The 22189-nt window shown below is 38.5% G+C and overlaps 3 protein-coding genes across 3 annotated transcripts; all 3 read left to right on the top strand.

Moving 5' to 3' along the window:
• Nucleotides 1–6278: 6278 nt before the first annotated feature.
• LOC310649045 (olfactory receptor 6E1-like) lies at nt 6279–7232 on the top strand (the record flags this gene model as incomplete). Its single annotated transcript, XM_083377300.1, has 1 exon — nt 6279–7232. The coding sequence occupies one exon, from the start codon at nt 6279–6281 to the stop codon at nt 7230–7232; it is 954 nt and encodes a 317-aa protein (XP_083233426.1).
• A 5803-nt stretch (nt 7233–13035) lies between these two features.
• Nucleotides 13036–13989, top strand: LOC310649044 (olfactory receptor 6E1-like; the record flags this gene model as incomplete). Its single annotated transcript, XM_083377299.1, has 1 exon — nt 13036–13989. The coding sequence occupies one exon, from the start codon at nt 13036–13038 to the stop codon at nt 13987–13989; it is 954 nt and encodes a 317-aa protein (XP_083233425.1).
• A 6658-nt stretch (nt 13990–20647) lies between these two features.
• LOC310649038 (olfactory receptor 6C65-like) lies at nt 20648–21586 on the top strand (the record flags this gene model as incomplete). Its single annotated transcript, XM_083377287.1, has 1 exon — nt 20648–21586. One exon carries the CDS (start codon nt 20648–20650, stop codon nt 21584–21586), a length of 939 nt encoding a protein of 312 aa, XP_083233413.1.
• Nucleotides 21587–22189: the final 603 nt, after the last annotated feature.

The raw sequence follows: 22189 nt of genomic DNA, 5'->3' as shown, positions 1-22189 counted from the left end.
TCAGGACTGATGAACCATATAATTTGGATGTATATTACATATTCCAAAAGATTTGTTCACTTAAAGGGCTAATGAATTAAACTGATTTAAAATCACAATGTAATGTAGAAGAAAAAGGTTGCATTCTTCTCTTTAACATATAGACCATATATATAGAAGAAATTTCCTGACAATGAGAGCAATTAATCAGTGAAACAACCTGTACTTAAATGTTCAGAAAAACAAACACTTAAAAGTATATGACAGTTAGAAAAAAAGGGAGATTCTCACAATAACAGAACAGAGCAACAGAAATAACAGAAAATCATTTCATATTTTCACAAAATTAAATGTGAAATAAATCATTTCCTCTTTTCTTAAAATTCAGCAAAGACCCTTTTCCGTAAGGTGTACTTATCATTTCATCGAATGTTCTGAAAAGAACTGAACTCCTTTTCATGTAAATATTTCTTCAGGAGACAATCCTCCCGAAGACAAAAAGACAAAAGGAACTTGAAGGAATCGGGTCATAGTGAAATTCTGGTTACCTCAGAAGTTTCAAGGTAAAGTAACTCAGCTGAATATTGATATTACATGAAAGAATCTTCTATCAATTCCTGATCACAGTTCTATAGTAACCATGAAAAGTAACGAAACGAGAATCAGTGAGTTCATACTTCTGGGCTTCACTGACGTTCGAAAACTGCAAATCCTGTTTTTCATCATCCTTCTCTTTTCCTACATCTTCACAATTACTGCAAATGCTCTGATCATCATCCTGGCCAATATAGACCACCGGCTACACACCCCGATGTATTTCTTCCTCTGGAATTTTTCTCTTTTGGAGATTGGATTTACCACTGCTGTCACTCCCCAAACCATGTCCCATCTTTTGATGGGCCATAAAAACGTTCCCTATGTTGGTTGCATGATACAGTTTTTCATGTATTTACATCTGGGCACCACTGAGTTGTTCCTCTTAGCGGTCATGTCCTATGATAGATACCTGGCTATCTGTAACCCCTTACGCTACCCATCCATCATGCAGAAGAGTTTATGCACTTTGCTGGTTTTCTGTTGCTGGATTGGAAGCTACCTCTTCATCATTGGTCCCTTTGTGATCTTCCTACAGCTTCCAATGTGCAACTCAAACGTCCTGGACCATTTCTTCTGTGACAACACACCATTGATACAACTCCTTTGTGGGGACACTGGACTTCTTGAACTGTTTGGGTTCGTCACTGCTGTCCTTTCACTGTTGGGGACCTTAACCATTTCAGTAGTTTCCTATGTCAACATAATAAAAACTATCTTGACCATTCCATCTGCTACAGGGAGAAAGAAGGCATTTTCCACCTGTGCATCTCACTTCATTGTTGTGTCCATCAGCTATGGGAGTTGCATCTTCCTTTATATCAACCCAAACCAGGGAAGCAGAGTAGAGTTTGGCAAAATAGTGGCCATTCTCAACACCATTGTTTCCCCTTTGCTCAATCCTTTCATTTACAGCTTGAGAAACCAACAAGTTCAGGAAGCCTTGAAAGATCTGTTGAGACAGGTTGCAGTCTTTATTAAAGGTCCAAGGAAAACCTGAGAGCATCGTTCTTTGTGGACTTGGTATATCTGACATCTGGTTTGTGGGGATGACAAATATGCATTTACTTGGTAGTTTGAAGTAGCATTTCCGGTCATCAAAACTTTATTTATTTATTTATTTATTTATTTATTTATTTATTTATTTATTTATTTATTTATTTATTTATTTATTTGTGTGTGTGTGTGTGTGTGTGTGTGTGTATGTATGTATGTATGTATGTATGTATGTATGTATGTATGTATGTTTCTATACCGCCCTATTCCCGAAGGACTCAGGGCGGTTTACAGGGCAATATTTAAAAGAAAATATAAATTAAGATACAAATAGAATTAAAAAGAATTAAATTAATAATAGCCCAACAATAAAACAATGTTAAAACTACAAACTAAAAAACCCCTCAGTCCAGGCAAGATAGATCGAAAAGCCAGGTTTTCAGGTCCCGGCGAAATGAGCGCAGGTTGGGGGCAGTCCGGAGTTCCACAGGTTGAACTTATGGTTGAACCTGCTAATTTTGTGGAATATCCATTGAGGTTCTCCTGCACTGAAGGGTCTGATAAATGTGGTCTTCATGTTAGGTTACGTGTAAGTGTCTTGGAGTTTCTTTACCTGCTTCTTTCCCCCTGAATCTTAAGAGTAGAGAGATGTTTTTCAAAGGTGGAAGTTGAGGAAAGAGGATTTCCTTGGAGCACCTCAATGGTTCAGACCATAAAATAACAGGTTTAGAAGGTACAGTGGCTGTTTTCTTGACCAGCTGTCTGCTCAGGGAAAGAGATCTTATGCCATTCAGGTCAAATGATTGTCCAGTCTATTTTGGAAAACCTCCGGTGACGGAACACCCACAACTATGAGAGGCAAGTTAATTGTTTTCACCATCAAAAAACCTCTCCTTACTTCTAGGTTGGATCTTTCTTTAACAAGCTTCCTCCTTTCCTTGGTCCATCCCATAAACTTCAGATTCATATGTCCAAATGTATCTTCCAAAATGTTTCCACTCATGTTTGCTCTATCTAAACTGTCTTCCCCAGAGAGGTCCCATGCAGCTGTCAGAGAATCAATGCAACATAACATTCAATTTCCCCACTATTACATACACACTGATACACCTAATTGAAGGTCTTTGGTTTGGGTGTTGAAGGTTGGGACTGGCAACCATTCCAAACCACTGTTGGTTTGAGCCTTGGATCCTAAGGATGAGTGTGCAAAGAGGAATTGTTGAATATATGAAATCAAGACTAGGATGGACAAGGCCATGTTTGTGTTGGAAAGAGAGGAATATCAAGCTTCAAAGAACTTTTATGCTGTTTCATCCATTACTGCTTCTTAGACTCAGGGGGAGGAGATGGGTGAATGAAATGCAGACTTCAGATATTGAGCTGCTGGTCTGTGAGAACCAAGGTCTCTCAAAAGTTGTTTACTGAGAAGTAAAGACTTTCTTTCATAACAAGTGTTTAATGCTTAATTGGAGAATGCAACCTGTTTGATTGAGGGGAGGGAGACTTCTACGCTTTTAATATACTGATTTAGGCACCAGTTAACTAGAATTGGTTTTCCTTTCATGCATGCCGAAATGATGTACTCAATAAAGCTTTGTATCTCAGCTATGTTTACTTTGTTGGGTTTGTCAGTTGGAACCTTGACAGTGAAATGAATCAGTAGTGAAGAGAACATGGTTGGACAAATCAGAATCCCTCAATATCCATTTTGAAGAAGGCTAACATTATAGAGTTCTGGGGAGATGGGTTCTCACCCAGGAATTCATCAGTGGATGTTCTCTGTTCAAGAAATCACATGTTTGCCTCTATGTTTGACTACATTCACAAACACAAAAAATACCTATGTAGTAAAACCTCAATTTAGTGACTCATGTTGGGAGGAGGAGATCTGTGCATTACATCTGGTTTTCCACTAAATCCAAATCTATGAAACTGATCTAATTTACTCCTCCAACTAACACAAGTGACATCAATAATGTGATTCCCCAAATGATGTGCATTAATGCAAACAGCATAAATAAACAGCTGATATGCCTTATGTTTGTAGCTACATGTATATGCACAAGGACACACTTATACAGACCATAAAATATTCATTTTATGTAGCCGTGTTAAGCTGATTTGGGAAAGAATGGGTAAAACAGGAGTCCAGTCTACTTCAATCTCACAAATGTGGGGATGTGTGAATGGGTTTAGGTGGGGATGGGTGCCTATAACCTACCATTTCTATATAGGATAGAGGATAAATAGATTAGATGACAGATGACAGATAGATAGATAGATAGATAGATAGATAGATAGATAGATAGATAGATAGATAGATAAGAGAGAGAGAGAGAAGACAAGAAAGCAGGTAGGCAAATGGGGACAAATAGATAATTAATTAAACCATCAGAAACTTTGATGACAGTTTTGATTTAATTTAACCCTCTATTTGGCTTTCATATTACCCAATTTTTTCACATATGTTGGTGATGAGATTTTTCTCTACTGGATGCTGGAGAATGGAAGGATTTATATTCCTTACAGTCGTCTGGTCATTAGCACTCTTTCTGAGAGTCCTAACAATCAGATGTCTGCAAAGAATATAAATCCTCTCATTCTCCACCGTTCAGTCACAACTGAAGAAGCTTCTTAGATGAGAAGCAAAACACCTTCAAGTAAAGCAAAGAAAGTCCAGTTGCTTTTTGAAAAAGCACCTTTGGGAAAACCATGACCTATATAACTGAGAACCTCCACAGAAGTGTCTTGGATTAGGTGAAAGGGGTCTTTGGTGGAAGTAAGACAGAGCCTACATTGTTTGATTTCAGCTATTCCCCAATTTTGATATTGTTAAATGAAGAAGGACTACCACTCAAGAAAGGATATCAGGATTTGCTCAGTATCTACAGCAGGAAGTTCTCAAAAGTTTCTACCTGGATTCTATAGCCTTTTGATGATTATAGTAATGGAGAAGCAACTTAAGACACCAGCATATTTGCTAAACATAATCCATTAGGGACATCAATGTAGCATCCCTCAGCTGTTTAAAGCAAAGGCATTTTGCCAGCTTCTCCTGAATGCCTTCTGCATTTATTGAAGAAAGCATTTCTGTGATGAAATCACACCTGTTATCTGCATATCACCACATGCTCATATTCACCTTTTCAATTTGCACATGCGAACTGCAGTACACTCTAGATTTAACAATTGTGTTGTTGTTTTTTAAAAAGCCTTCAACTGGTATGGACAGATAAGATACCTGGACACATCAATGCTGAGGAATCTGGTTTGTTCATTCCATACTAAGATTTTCCCCTATTTTACTACTCCAAGACTGAAGAAAGATAAAGTGTGAGTATATTATATATGTTTGCAAAAAAAGCAAAGTTTTTTAGGAGCCCAATGAATTATGTGAACCTTTTTAGAAATAGGAATGGGAATATTCTTTATTGGTCAAGTGTGATTGGACAGACAAGGAAATTGTCTCTGGCACATAAGCTCTCAGTGTACATACTAAGAACAAAGTGGTAGATCATAAAATCATAAGATACAAATTATAAGATACAAACAACAAGTGATAAATCATAAGATACCAATAGGAGAAGGTAGTAGGAAAGATGAGAAGATGAGAAAAATGAGAAGAAGGATAATCAGAATACAGGCCTACCACGTGAGTAATAAAACTACTGCTACATGGGTATTAATTACAACAGAGGTGTCATCTAGAATGAAAAGTCCTAGATTCTTCTTTAAACATCTAGAGTCTTTTATAAGATTTTACTATAATATTTGAAATATAACCATGCCCTTTCAATGGTGCAAGATAGAAATCATATTTTGAAGGTGATTTGGGAAATCATTTCATTATTTGCATTTCTTTTCTAGCTTTTTGTAAAGCTGTTAGGTGTCTCTGCATTTTCCAAGATCATCAAGTGGTTTACTTTCACTTTTTTCTATACCACGTATAGATTATTAACCCCCCAGAAAGGGAAAATTTTGTTTTGGAACCAGAGATGTAGGAATCATTTTCAGAACACAATTAATTCAAAGAAACCTCATCACATCCAACTTTTATACTTAGAGTAGCATTTTCAAGGTAGGTTAAATATCTTCAATGGGATGTCTTCTATCAGGATTCTACAGCATTAAGATGATTAAGGTGGTGGAAAGATCACCTAAGATGTCTAATATATAAAAATATGACCCCTTATCAGCCTTAACAGAGCATTTGTCTGTGGTTGCTTAACACAATTTACCCAGCTTATCTTAGGTGCCTTCACCAGTGCTTGATGAACAACGTGGTGTCTGGGATATTTTTTTGCTTAGTAATAAAAGTTAAATTCTTACTGTCTATCTCGTTTTTCCAGCCATTGGTAAACTAAGGACCCCTTAGCAGCCATAACAGAGCATTTGTCTGCAGTTGTTTAAAACAATTAACCAGCTTATCTTAGCTGCCTTCACCAGGTCTTCAATGATGCTAAGAAGAGATGAATTTCTATGAAGGAGTCAGACAGAATTTCTGTCTTCGTCTAACCACTTCCCCACATTCACCATCAAGTCTTTGCTTCTGAATTACAGCACAACCTACCATTTAATAGAAATTTGCAAAGATGCTTCAATTGGGATTTGGTTAACCTCAGAGGTTTCAAGGTAAGGTAACTCAGCTGAATATTGATATTACATGAAAGAATCTTCTATCAATTCCTGATCACAGTTCTATAGTAACCATGAAAAGTAACGAAACGAGAATCAGTGAGTTCATACTTCTGGGCTTTACAGACGTTCGAAAACTGCAGATCATGTTTTTCATCATCCTTCTCTTTTCCTACCTCTTGACAATTACTGGAAATGCTCTGATCATCGTCCTGGCCAATATAGACCACCGGCTACACACCCCGATGTATTTCTTCCTCTGGAATTTTTCTGTTTTGGAGATTGGATTTACCACTGCTGTCACTCCCCAAACCATGTCCCATCTTTTGATGGGCCATAAAAACGTTCCCTATGTTGGTTGCATGATACAGTTTTTCATGTATTTACATCTGGGCACCACTGAGTTCTTCCTCTTAGCGGTCATGTCCTATGATAGATACCTGGCTATCTGTAACCCCTTACGGTACCCATCCATCATGCAGAAGAATTTATGCACTTTGCTGGTTTTCTGTTGCTGGATTGGAAGCTTCTTCATCATCATTGGTCCCTTTGTGATCTTCCTACAGCTTCCAATGTGCAACTCAAACATTCTGGACCATTTCTTCTGTGACAACACACCATTGATCCAACTCCTTTGTAAGGACACTAGACTTCATGAACTGTTTGAGTTGGTCACTGCTGTATTTTCATTGTTGGGGACTTTAACCATTTCAGTAGTTTGCTATGTCAACATAATAAAAACTATCTTGACCATCCCATCTGTTACAGGGAGACAGAAGGCATTTTCCACCTGTGCCTCTCACTTCATTGTTGTGTCCATCACCTACGGGAGCTGCATCTTCCTTTATATTAACCCATCCCAGGCAAGCAAAGTGGAGTTTGGCAAAATAGTGGCCATTCTCAACACCATTGTTTCCCCTTTGCTCAATCCTTTCATTTACAGCTTGAGAAACCAACAAGTTCAGGAAGCCTTGAAAGATCTGTTGAGACAGGTTGCAGTCTTTATTAAAGGTCCAAGGAAAACCTGAGAACATCGTTCTTTGTGGACTTGGTGTATCTGATATCTGGTTTGTGGGGATGACAAATATGCATTTACTTGGTAGTTTGAAGTAGCATTTCCGGTCATCAAAACTTTATTTATTTATTTATTTATTTATTTATTTATTTATTTATTTATTTATGTATGTATGTATGTATGTATGTATGTATGTATGTATGTATGTTTATATACCGCCCTATTCCTGAAGGACTCAGGGCGGTTTACAGGGCAATATTTAAAAGAAAATATAAATTAAGATACAAATAGAATTAAAAAGAATTAAATTAATAATAACCCAACAATAAAACAATGTTAAAACTTAAAACTAAAAAACCCCTCAGTCCAGGCCAGATAGATCGAAAAGCCAGGTTTTCAGGTCCCGGCGAAATGAGCATAGGTCGGGGGCAGTCCGGAGTTCCACAGGTTGAACTTATGGTTGAACCTGCTAATTTTGTGGAATATCCATTGAGGTTCTCCTGCACTGAAGGGTCTGAAAAATGTGGTCTTCATGTTAGGTTACATGTAAGTGTCATGGAGTTTCTTTATCTGCTTCTTTCCCCCTAAATCTTAAGAGTAGAGAGATATTTTTCAAAGGTGGAAGTTGAGGAAAGAGGATTTCCTTGGAGCACCTCAATGGTTCAGACCATAAAATTACAGGGTTAGAAGGTACTTTGGCTGTTTTCTTGTCCAGATGTCTGCTCAGGGAAAGAGATCTTATGCCATTCAGGTCAAATGATTGCCCAGTTTATTTTGGAAAACCTCCAGTGACGGAACACCCACAACTACGAGAGGCAAGTTAATTGTTTTCACCATCAGAAAACCTCTCCTTACTTCTAGGTTGGATCTTTCTTTAACAAGCTTCCTCCTTTCCTTGGTCCATCCCATAAACCTCAGATTCATATGTCCAAATTTATCTTGCAAAATGTTTCCATTCATGTTTGTTCTATCTAAACTGTCTTCCCCACAGAGGTCCCATGCAGCTGTCAGAGAATCAATGCAACATAACATTCAATTTCCCCACTATTACATACACACTGATACACCTAATTGAAGGTCTTTGGTTTGGGTGTTGAAGGTTGGGACTGGCAACCATTCCAAACCACTGTTGGTTTGAGCCTTGGATCCTAAGGACGAGTGTGCAAAGAGTAATTGTTGATTATATGAAATCAAGACTAGGATGGACAAGGCCATAATTGTGTTGGAAAGAGAGGAATATCAAGCTTCAAAGAACTTTTATGCTGTTTCATCCATTACTGCTTCTTAGACTCAGGGGGAGGAGATGGGTGAATGAAATGCAGACTTCAGATATTGAGCTGCTGGTCTGTGAGAACCAAGGTCTCTCAAAAGTTGTTTACTGAGAACTAAAGACTTTCTTTCATAACAAGTGTTTAACGCTTAATTGGAGAATGCAACCTATTTGATTGAGGGGACGGAGACTTCTATGCTTTTAATATGCTGATTTAGGCACCAGTTAACTAGAATTGGTTTTCCTTTCATGCGTGCCAAAATGATGTACCCAATAAAGCTTTGTATCTCAGCTATGTTTACTTTGTTGGGTTTGTCAGTTGGAACCTTGACAGTGAAATGAATCAGTAGGGAAGAGAACATATTTGGACAAATCAGAATCCCTCAATATCCATTTTGAAGAAGGCTAACATTATAGAGTTCTGGGGAGATGGGTTCTCACCCAGGAATTCATCAGTGGATGTTCTCTGTTCAAGAAATCACATGTTTGTCTCTATGTTTGACTACATTTGCAAACACAAAAGAATACCTATGTAGTAAAACCTCAATTTAATGACTCATGTTGGGAGGAGATCTGTCCATTGCATCTGGTTTTCCACTAAATCCAAATCTATGAAACTGATCTAATTTACTCCTCCAACTAATACAAGTGGCATCAATTATGTGATTCCCCAAATGATGTGCATTAATTGAAACAGCATAAATAAACAGCTGATATAATAATAATAATAATAATAATAATAATAATAATAATAATAATAATAATAATAATAACAATAATAACAACAACAACAAGAACAACAACAAGAACAACAACAACAAGAACAACAACAAGAACAACAACAACAACAACAACAACAACAACAACAATAATAATAATAATAATAATAATAATAATAATAATAATAATAATAATAATAATAATAATAATAATAATAATAATAATATATATTTTTATTTATATACCGCCCTTCTCCCGAAGGACTCAGGGTGGTGAACAGGGAAGACATATAAAAAGTACAAAAATACAAAAGTTAAAAAGAATTAAACATATGCCCAAGCTAAAAACAGTAAATACATATATTAAAAATGACAATAAAAAACCCAACCCATCCCCCATCAGGCCAGGCCAGCTTGTTCAAATAAATGTGTCTTCAGATCGCGACGGAAGGAGCGAAGGTCGGGCGCTATCCAGAGCTCAACCGGCAACCGATTCCATAGCTCCGGGGCACCCACAGAGAAGGCCCTCCCCCTGGGGGCCACCAACCGACATTCTCTGATAGGTGGCACCCTGAGGAGGCCCTCTCTGTGGGAGCGCACTGGGCAGAGGGAAGTTGATGCCGGCATATGCCTTATGTTTGTAGATATATGTATATGCACAAGGACACACATATACAGACCAGAAAATATTCATTTTATGTACCCATGTTAAGCTGATTTGGGATAGAATGGGTAAAACAGGAGTCCAGTCTACTTCAATCTCACAAATGTGGGGATGTGTGAATGGGTTTAGGTGGGGGTGGGTGCCTATCACCTACCATTTCTATATAGGATAGAGGATAAATAGATTAGATGACAGATGACAGATAGATAGATAGATAGATAGATAGATAGATAGATAGATAGATAGATAGATAAGAGAGAGAGAGAGAAGACAAGAAAGCAGGCAGACAAATGTGGACAAATAGATAATTAATTAAACCATCAGAAACTTTGATGACAGTTTTGATTTAATTTATCCCTCTGGCTTTCATATTACCCCATTTTTTCATATATGTTGGTGATGAGATTTTTCTCCACTGGATGCTGGAGAATGGAAGGATTTATATTCCTTACAGTCGTCTGCAAAGAATATAAAACCTCTCATTCTCCACCGTTCAGTCACAACTGAAGAAGCTTCTTGGATGAGAAGCAAAACACCTTCAAGTAAAGCAAAGAAAATCCAGTTGCTTTTTGAAAAAGCACCTTTGGGAAAACCATGACCTATATAACTGAGAACCTCCATAGAAGTGTCTTGGATTAGGTGAAAGGGGTCTTTGGTGGAACTAAGACAGAGCCTACATTGTTTGATTTCAGCTATTCCCCAATTTTGAAATTTATTTACTTATTTACTTATTTACTTACTTACTTATTTATTTATTTATTTATTTATTTATTTATTTATTTATTTATTTATTTGATTTATATACCGCCCTTCTCCTGTAGGACTCAGGGCGGTTCACAAGGTTTTTAAAAACAATACAACAAATTACGAAACTTAAAATCAATTAAAAAAATTATATTGACCTTGAAATAAAACCCCAGTTAAAATACAGTTAAAATCCCAGTTAATATTCTCAGTCCAGGCCAGAGAGCTCAAAGAGCCTGGTCTTCAGATGATTCCAAAGGGTAGGCGCACCCACAGAATAGGCCCTCCCCCTGGGTATTGTCCACCGGTAATCTTTTACTGGCGGTACCCTGAGAAGACCCTCCCTGTGGGAGCGCACAGGACGAAGGGAGATTGATGCCGGCAGCAGGTGTTCCCTCAGATATCCCAGACCCAAGCCATTTAGGGCTTTATAGGTCATCACCAGCACCTTGAATCTCACCCGGAGGGCAACCGGAAGACAATGCAGCTTGGGAGTATCGGGAAACCGCCATCACAACCTGCGTGGCTGCATTCTGCACCAGTTGAAGCCTCCGGGTGGTCCCCAAGGGCAGCCCCATGTAGAGAGCATTGCAGCAGTCCAATCGGGAGGTCATGAGCGCATGAGTGACTGTACGCAGGGCATCTCGGTCCAGGTAGGGCTGCAACTGGCACACCAGGTGAATCTGAGCAAAGGCCCCCCTGGTCACGACTCCTATATGGTCTTCAAAACTGAGCCGTGAATCCAGGAGGACGCCCAAGTTGCGAGCCCTATCAACGGGGGGTAACACCTCACCCCCCATCATTAAAGGTAGAATAGACTGGTTAGCCCAAGATGCCGGTATGCACAGCCACTCAGTCTTGGCAGGATTGAGACGAAGCCTGTTTCTCCCTATCCAGACCTGGACCGCCTTCAGGCAATGGGACATCACAGCGAGAGCATCACTGGGTTGGTTCGGGGTGGAGAGAAAAAGCTGGGTATCATCAGAATACTGATGATACCCCACCCCGAAACCATGAATGATCTCGCCCAGCAGCTTCATATAGATGTTGAACAGGAGGGGAGAGAGAACCGACAGAAATTGTTAAATGAAGAAGGATTAGCACTCAAGGAAGGACATCAGGATTTGCTCAATATCTACAACAGGAAGTTCTCAAAAGTTTCTACCTGGATTCTATAGCCTTTTGATGATTATAGTAATGGAGAAGCAACTTAAGACACCAGCATATTTGCTAAACATAATCCATTAGGGACATCAATGTAGCATCCCTCAGCTACTTAAAGCAAATGCATTTTGCCAGCTTCTCCTGAATGCCTTCTGCATTTATTGAAGAAAGCATTTCTGTGATGGAGTCACACCTGTTATCTGCATATCATCACCTGCTCATATTCACCTTTTCACTTTGCACATATGAATTACAGTATACTCTAGATTTAACAATTGTTTTTTTAAAGAGCCTTCAACTGATATGGACACATATGATACATGGAAACATGAACGCTGAGGAATCTGGCTCAGTCATTCCATACTAAGATTTTCCCCTATTTTACTACTACAAGACTGAAGAAAGATAAAGTGTGAGTATGTTATATATTTTTGCAAAAAAAGCAAAGTTTTCTAAGCTTAGGAGCCCAATGAATTATGTGAACTTTTTTAGAAATAGGAATGGGAATATTCTTTATTGGTCAAGTGTGATTGGACAGACAAGGAAATTGTCTCTGGCACATAAGCTCTCAGTGTACATACAAAGAACAAAGTGGTAGATCATAAAATCACAAGATACAAATCATAAGTTACAAACAACAAGTGATAAATCATAAGATACCAATAGGAGAAGGTAGTAGGAAAGATGAGAAGATGAGAAAAATGAGAAGAAGGATAATCAGAATACAGGCCTACCACGTGAGTAATAAAACTACTGCTACATGGGTATTAATTAAAACAGAGGTGTCATCTAGAATGAAAAGTCCTAGATTCTTCTTTAAACATCTAGAGTCTTTCATAAGATTTTACTATAATATTTGAAATATAACCATGTCCTTTCAATGGTGCAAGATACAAATCATATTTTGAAGGTGATTTGGGAAATCATTTCATTATTTGCATTTCTTTTCTAGCTTTTTGTAAAGCTGTTAGGTGTCTCTTCATTTTCCAAGATCATCAAGTGGTTTACTTCACTTTTTTCTATACCACGTATAAATTATTAACCCCCCAGAAAGGGAAAATTTTGTTTTGGAACCAGAGATGTAAGAATCATTTTCAGAACACAATTCATTCAAAGAAACCTCATCACATCCAACTTTTATACTTAGAGTAGCATTTTAAAGGTAGGTGTGCAATTATTCAGCTGAATATTACTAATATTAAGTGAACTAATTGTCATCTTCTATTAAATTCCTGATCAGAGTTCTATAGTAACCATGAAAAGCAATGAATCAAGAATCACTGAGTTCATACTTCTTGGTTTCACGGACGTTCGGAAACTGCAGCTCCTCTTCTTCATCATCCTTCTCTTTTCCTACTTATTGACCATCACAGGAAATTCAGTGATTATTATCCTGACTAACCTGGACCATCGTCTACACACCCCAATGTATTTTTTCCTCTGGAATTTCTCTATTCTGGAAATTGGTTTCACCACTGTCATCACCCCTCCAACCTTGTCACATTTGCTGATGGGTCATAAAAATGTTCCCTATGTTGGTTGCATGATACAGTCTTTCATGTATTTCCATCTGGGCACCACTGAGTTCTTCCTCTTAGCGGTCATGTCTTATGATAGATACCTGGCCATCTGTAACCCCTTACGCTACCCATCCATCATGCAGAAGAATTTATGCACTTTGCTGGTTTTCTGTTGCTGGATTGGAAGCTTCCTCCTCATCATTGGTCCCTTTGTGATCTTCCTACAGCTTCCAATGTGCAACTCAAACATCCTGGACCATTTCTTCTGTGACAACACACCATTGATACAACTCCTTTGTGGGGACACTGGACTTCTTGAACTGTTTGGGTTCGTCACTGCTGTCCTTTCACTGTTGGGGACTTTAACTATTTCAGTAGTTTCCTATGTCAACATAATAAAAACTATCTTGACCATCCCATCTGCTACAGGGAGAAAGAAGGCGTTTTCCACCTGTGCCTCTCACTTCATTGTTGTGTCCATCACCTACGGGAGCTGTATCTTCCTTTATATCAGCCCATCCCAGGCAAGCAAAGTGGAGTTTGGCAAAATAGTGGCCATTCTCAACACCATTGTTTCCCCTTTGCTCAATCCTTTCATTTACAGCTTGAGAAACCAACAAGTTCAGGAAGCCTTGAAAGATCTGTTGAGACAGGTTGCAGTCTTTATTAACGGTCGAAGGAAAACCTGAGAACATCGTTCTTTGTGGACTTGGTGTATCTGGTTTGTGAGGTTGACAAATATACATTTATTTCGTCATTTCAAGTAGCATTTCAAGTCATCAAAACCTTATGGTTGAACCTGCTATTTTTGTGGAATATCCATTGAGGTTCTCCTGCACTGAAGGGTCTGAAAAATATTGTCTTTGTGTTAGGTTACACATAAGTGTCATGGGGTTTCTTTTGGTTTTATGAAAACCTGTCTGATGGTCTCAGTAGGACCTGGGACACTGCCACCATCATAAATATGAATAAGTTGTTAAGCATTTCAATTTTGATCACATGATCATGATGCTGCTGCAACATTCATAAGTGTGAAGGATGATCGTAAGTCATCTTTTTCAATGCCATTGTAACTTTGAAAGGTCACTTGTAAGTGAAGTGGATAGTTAACAGAATCTCTCAAGAACCATACTGAAGGAACATATTCCTAAAATATATGAAAGTGGTTTATAAAGGTTATAAACCTTTATAAGGCTATAAAAGTTCCTATAGAGGGGCAGTTGAGAGCATTCTGTCACATTGCATTACAGTCTGGTTTGGAAGCATTACTGCTTCAGACAGAAAGGCAGTGCAGAGAGTGGTGAGGATGGCAAAAAAGATTATTGGCAGTTCGCTCCCTTCTATCCAGGACATGGCATATAAGCAATGCTTGAGCAAGGTCTGCAGTATCATCTGGAATGCTACACATCCTCTCCACAACCTGTTTCTATTGATACCTTCTGGGAGGGGGCTTCATGGTCTTCGAAGAAGAACATCCAGATTCAGTCACAGTTTTGTACCATATAGCATCAACCTTGTGAACTCTCAAGTTTTTCCCCACTATTTATTCAAGATGGAGAGTGAATAATATTTATATGTGTTCATATGTAAGGATGTAGGCATATAATGATGTATTTTTATAGTATGTTTATAGGTGTGTTATGTATGTGTACACTTTTGCGAGCAGGCAACAGAATTTCATTTTTAATGTGTGCCAATGTGTCCACAGTAAAAAAAATACAATAAAGCTTATCTTATCTCTTGTCTCTTGTCTCTTATCACCTCTCCTCTCCTCTCCTCTCATCTCCTCTCATCTCATCTTATCACCTTATCTTATGTTACCTTATCTTATCTTATCTTACTGCATTCCAGTTGTGTAGCATCTGATCATGTGACCATGAGGATGATGCAATGGTTATAAGTGTAAGGACCAGTTGTAAGTTGCTTATTTTAGCATCATTGCACCAAAAACTAAACGATTGTAAGTCAAGGACTACCTGTAATCAGTTTAAATAACTGTGAATATAGCTAGTGGGACATCAGCTAATCTTGTTAAGCAGATAGGAATCTGGTTGTTGTGTATAAATAAGTCTTTCCATCTAGCTAGACTGGCTTCCGTGGAACCATTTTATGGATAGAATGTGCCCCTTTATATGGATTTTTGAAGTTAGATCTCTCCAACATGAATCCAGTCCTCTATTACAGATTTCCCCAATGTTTCTGGCTTTGTGGACCAGTGGGGAGAGGGAATGGTTCCACATGAGTGGCTGGCAAGTGCACATGCATGTATGGAGCTCTGTTGGTGGAGCTCTCTCATGCAAATGAAGTGTGTGTGCATTCTCTTAGCCACCGCTTGTGCAAGTGGGGATGTGCACTTGTGCTCACTGGCCATTTTTGTGGCCAGGTTGCAATCCCTTCACAGCGCACTAGTTTTTTTAAAAAAATCCCATTTATATCCCGCCCTTCTCCGAAGACTCAGGGCGGCTTACAATTTAAGCACAAACCTATGTGCTTAGCAACAGCCTTCATTCTATGTATATGCCTGCTTATTAGGGCTTTCGGCCCCCGCCAAGCAGCATTATTACAAAGTCAGCTTATTGCCCCCAACAATCTGGGTCCTCATTTTACCTACCTCGGAAGGATGGAAGGCTGAGTCAACCTTGAGCCTGGTGGGATGCGAACCTGCACTAATTGCAGGCAGCTGGTGTTACTTAAGGAGGCATTAGCCCACTGCTCCACCAAGGCTCACTAGTGGGCTATGGCCCACAGGTTGGGGACCACTGCTCTCTTATAATATATTGTATCGTGGCTTTGTATCATTGTTTGGGTATAAAACATTCTGGAAATAAAGAGAATGTGGTTGAATGAACAATGCTTAGTCACATCATATGACAAATCAACCTCTAATGAGTAGCTAATATCAACCAATAGTGTAAATTGTTTGGTATAGATAGATACTAAGTAAATAAGGAGTCCCTGAGGATTTTACTCTGCTAGTCAACAATGGTCATTTCAAGACCATTGAGCTAGTGTCGTCCAAATACATTTCCACAGTCATGTGGCCAGCATGATGTCATGAAGCACGGTTACGTTCTCACCAAATTGGTACCTATTTAACTATTTGCATGTTTTTTGAATAGCTAGATTGGCAGGAGCTGGGATGAGGATGGAACCTCACCCCATTGTGTGGTGCTTGGGTATCGAACGTGGGCTGTCCAGCTTTCCAACCAACAAGCCCAGCATCTTAACTGCTTAGCCACCGTATCACCCCTTATAGATGGAAGTTACCCCAAGGGATAATCTAAATAAGCATAACTATATCTCTGAAATTGATTGCTCAGGAATGACACATACATCTATCACACCAAAGTAAATAACTTTTAAGGTAAGCTTTGGAAGGTCAAAATTATCCAAAGTTCATTAACGGTCCATCAAATTATTTTTTGATTTAGGTGAAAGGCATTTTCAGTAAAAATAGGTTGTTTGAGATCAGGAAGAGCTATTCCCCAATCTTGAACTTGTTAAATGAAGAGGAAGGATTTACCCTCCAGAAGGGATAGGTGGATTTTCTTAATATCTATCAGAAAATGTTCTCAAAAGCTTCTTTCTGGAGTCTACACCCTCTAACTGTTTGTGGTGGTGAAGAAGCAACTTCATGGACTTTCAATTTTTCTGTAGCTAAGAACTTCAAACAGAATCCCTTAGGGACATCAGTGTGGTATCTCTCAGCTACTTAAAGCAAATTATATTTTCAAAGCTTCTCCTAGTTCTTTTCTGCAGGTCTTAAAGAAAGAAGCACTTATTTGAAAGACTCAGAAAGAACTTTTATCTTCATATCACCACATGCTTACCATTTAGTCTTCAGACCTGAATCAAAGCACAATCTAACATTTAATAGCAAAAGAGCCTTCAACCAAAGTTTGGTCAACACATGGACTCTGAGGTGCCTAACTTATTCATTCCATACCAAGTTGTTGTTGTTGTTGTTATTATTATTATTATTATTATTATTATTATTATTATTATTATTATTATCATCATTATTATTATTATTATTATTTCTTATAAGGACAAAGATTTATTGCTTTTAGGGAGTTAATAAATTGAACTTTTTTAAAAAAAGAAAAGACAAATTTGTAAACTAGTCAAGGAGAGAAGAAACCTAGAACTAAGGAGAAACTTCCTGACAGTTAGAACAATTAACCAGTGGAACAACCTGCCTCCAGAGGTGGTGAATGCTCCAACACTGGAGGTTTTTAAGAAGAGACTGGACAGCCATTTGCCTGAAATGGTATAGAGTTTCCTGCCTGAGCAGGGGGTTGGACGAGAAGACCTCCAAGGTCCCTTCCAACTCTATTATTATTATTATTATTATTATTATTATTATTATTATTATTATTAATTTTTGTTTATCCCATCTTTGTTACTTTATAAGTAACTCAAAGCAAAGGGTGAGAGTCTTCTTTAAATGTATACAGTATTTTCTAAAACAATTTTTTCCCATAACGTTTGAAATGTATCCATCTCCTTTCAGGGGCTGTAAGATTCCAATTTCCTTTTGAAGGTTTTGGAAGCTGAGGGAGAAATCGCTCTGATTCACATTTCCTTGGTGGATTTAATTTATTTAGCATAATGGGAAATATGTAGAAGAAGGAGTAGCAAAACCTGGGTGTGGAGTTAAAAGAGGGATCAGCCTAGAATCCCTACACAGCCACAAGTGAGCTAACTCCAATCCTCTTTGATTTTGTTGACCCTAAGCAGGTTCTTACCATCTGTTGAGAAGATTTCTGTGCCTAGGCTTTTTAACAATAAATCAGTTTATGTCAAGACTTGGTTTTTTGCTCCTGACAAAATTGTATTTGAGCCTTTGTGTTCCTTTACAAAATCCTTTTCTGGATTTTGTAAAGCTGTGTTTTGCAGCTTAGCAGGGAAACTTAAAACTCTACAGCAGGGGTGTCAAACTGCTGGCCCATGGGCCAGACGCATCATGAAGAAACCGCGCTCACCCCATTGCCGGCAGTGGTGAAAAAGCTTTGATAAGTCGTGCGGCGTCACGTGATGTCACGATTTTGACATGTCTGCTCTATAGCAATTTGGGGAAATTGCTACAGTTAGTTAAGTGTAATAGGAATTCTAACAATTAAGCAAATGATTACAAATGGACCCCAAACCTTGATTTGAAAATTGCATAAGAGGAGGAAGAATGAAGAATTGAGCAGATGGACACTTAACTGTATTTTTTATAGTATAGTACAGCCAATATCAAATGATAATCTGGTGGGTTTTTCCCTTGCCCATTTGTTTTATTATCATAATCCAATAAAATCATATGTAGATCTGACTTGGAGGTCTGACCTGTCAATCTTCCATATGCAAGAAGGTAATTTATTAAAACACTTGGCTAAGTACTGCTATATTTTATCTTTTTTTAAAAAAAAGTCACCTTTATATTTGTAAAAGAACAAGAAGAAAATGTTGGGGGACTTAATTTAGAAAAAGGACACACATGAGTATATATGTATGTATAAATGTAGGACTGAGAAAGATCCCACCACAAACCTTCGCAACACTAAAAATCAGCCACAGAATGAGGAGAGAAAGAAACCACAAAAATGAATTAATGTTCATCATTTTCTCTGAAGAAACATGTTAGGCTGAAGAGGGATTGCATGGTCATCTGAATTCAAAAACAAGAATAAATAACTACACTCAGGAACCAATAACTGGGCAGAAGACAGTCAATTAAGAGGGAATAAACCCAAGGTTATGATAATCTTCCTGTACTGGTTCAGTGTTAGAAGAATAAATTTGGGCCAATCTAAGCTGGAATTACATAAGAATGACACTGGACATGCTGTTTGAAGAGGAAGATGCTTATTCAAGAACATAAAAGACATCATTCATAGGTAGGCTGCAGTTTCAAATCTTGAGGTTGGGGATATTTATAGGGAAAATAGCTCTTTGTGTTTTGAAGTGTTCATCTTTGGCAAATTCCTTCAACCTGTCAACTTTGGGGAGTCCTCCTTGTGTGTGTTCGTAAAAGCCATACGTACTAAAGGATTTATATTGTTAGATATTCTTTGAAATGAATGCACAATCAGACTGAAAGATAAGCAGTCTTTGCTGGATTATGTTTAAGGTAAAGGTAAAGGTTCCCCCGCACATGTGTGCTAGTCATTTCCGACTCTAGGGGCCGGTGCTCATCTCCGTTTCAAGGCCGAAGAGCCAGTGCTTGTCCGAGGACGTCTCTGTGGTCATGTGGCCGGCATGACTAGACGCCAAAGGCGCATGGAACGCTATTACCTTCCCACCGGAGTGGTCCCTATTTTTCTACTTGCATTTTTACGTGCTTTCGAACTGCTATGTTGGCAGAAGCTGGGACGAGTAACAGGCACTCACTCTGTTACGCGGCAGACAGGATTCGACCCACCAAACTGCCGACCATCTGATTGACAAGCTTAGCATCCTAATCCACTGAGCCACCACGTCCCTTGGATTATGTTTATCTCTCTCCTTTCAGCTACTGCCAGATTATATTGCTGATTTAAGGAGCTCACGGGGAGTGCATGAATAAACTGATTTCTAAATTGATTTTCTTCCCACCTCAGCTTTCCAAAAGGCCTAAATATCCTGAATCAATTGTCATATCAGTGAAGAATAGAATAGAATAGAATAGAATAGAATAGAATAGAATAGAATAGAATAGAATAGAATAGAATAGAACAGAATAGAATAGTTGGAAGGGACCTTGTAGGTCATCTAGTCCAGCCCCCTGTTCAGGCAGGAAACCCTATACCATTTCAGACAAATGACTGTCCAGTCTCTTCTTTAAAACTTCCAGTGTTGCAGCCTTTACAACTTCTGGAGGTAGGTTGTTCCACTGATTAATTGGTCTCACTGTTAGGGAATGTCTCCTTAGTTGTAGGTTGCTTCTCTCCTTGGTTAGTTTCCATCCATTGCTTCTTGACCTACCCTCTAGTGCTTTGGAGAATAGCTTGAGTCCCTCTTCTTTGTGGCAACTCCTTAGATATTGAAACAGTGCTATCATCTCACCCCTAGTCCTTCTTTTCATTAAACTAGACATACCCAATTCCAGCAACTGTTCTTTATATGTTTTACCCTCCAGTCCCCTGATCATCTTTATTGCTCTTCTCTGTACTCTTTCTAGAGTCTCAAGATCTTTTTTACATTGTGGTGACCAAACCTGGATGCAGTTTTCCAAGTGTGGCCTTTCCCAGGCATTGTAAAGTGGTATCAACACTTCATGTGATCTTGTTAACACTTCACTTGATCTTGCCTAGTTTCAGATTCTTAAACAATGAAAGCTCACCTAATTCGCCAAGGGTTTATGTCCACAACTAAGATAAGATGGTGAACCAAACCAAGACGGAGGAGATCTTACTACTAGGATTTACTGAAAGTCACCAGCCTGAGATGCTTCTATTTACCCTTATCCTGGTCATGTACCTGATGGCCATAACTGGAAACATTCTGATTGTTATTATCACCCTTGTGGATGTCCACCTCAGGACCCCAATGTATTATTTCCTCAGGAATTATGCCATCTTGGAAATTGGATACACTTCAGCTGTCATTCCCAAAGCTTTGATCAATTTGGCACTGGGGAAGAAAACCATCTCTTATGTCGGATGTATAAGCCAATTGTTTTTTTATTTCTTTTTGGGCACTACAGATTTTTTCCTTTTGACGGTTATGTCTTTTGACCGCTATGTGGCCATCTGCAGTCCTTTAAGATATACCACCATCATGAACCAATGTATCTGCACTTGGATGGTGCTGATTTCTTGGGTTGCAGGATTCATCTTGATTTTTGGTCAAACCATATCTTTTGCACAATTCCCCATCTGTGGCTCAAACATCATTGACCACTTTTTTTGTGACAGTAAACCACTGCTAAAACTTCTCTGTGGGGATACACATCTCCTGAAGCTCGTTGGCTTCATCCTTTCTGTTTTTTCACTTCTAGGGACTTTAGCCATCACCACAATATCCTACACAGTCATAATTTCCACCATCCTTCACATTCCAACGGCTGCAGGAAGGAAGAAGGCTTTCTCCACCTGTGTCTCCCACATCATTGTGGTCTCTATCACATATGGTAGTTGCATCTCTATGTACCTCATACTAGAGGAAAGTGAAGGGAAAAATTTCAACAATGCAGTGGCCATTCTCAATAATGTGGTTTGTCCCCTCATGACCCCATTTGTCTACACTCTGAGGAACAAGCAGGTCAAAGATGCTTTGAAAAATGCCTTGGGCTGCAAGAGGACAACTCGCAAAATATGAGGAACGTCAACATACTTGAAAGAGGAAAGAAAAAAAAGAGAATAAATGTGAACAGAGTAAAAATAGATTAGTGATCTCTCTTGTACCTGTGATTTACTAATTGATTGATTGATCGGATGCCTATGTAATTTTTTCGGGGGTGGTGGTTGAGGGGTGGTGAAATATTTTACATTGGACATTTTGGTACTTGTTCATTGCAAAAAGTTTCTTAATGCATCCTTACAATAAAATAAACTCATCTAGTGGTGTTTCCTGCCTGGCCTACCTCACAAGGTTGAAATCCATCTTGCAAATCTGAAATTACACCAGTTCGCTCCCCTCATCCCCAACTTTCCCTTTACAGATTTCCTGCCTGAGCAGTGGGTTGGACTAGATGACCTCAAAAGTACCTTCCATCGTCATCATCATCATCATCATCATCATCATCATCATCATCATCATCATTATTATTATTATTATTATTATTATTATTATTATTATTATTATTATATTAGGAGATAATAACAACAACAACAACAACAACAACAACAACAATAATAATAATAATAATAATAATAATAATAATGACCCACCCACATATCTGTTGGGATAAATTTTACCTGA

Source organism: Vipera ursinii (assembly GCF_947247035.1).
Source record: "Vipera ursinii genome assembly, chromosome: Z".
NCBI lineage: Eukaryota > Metazoa > Chordata > Lepidosauria > Squamata > Viperidae > Vipera > Vipera ursinii.
This window is presented reverse-complemented; position numbering and strand designations above follow the sequence as displayed.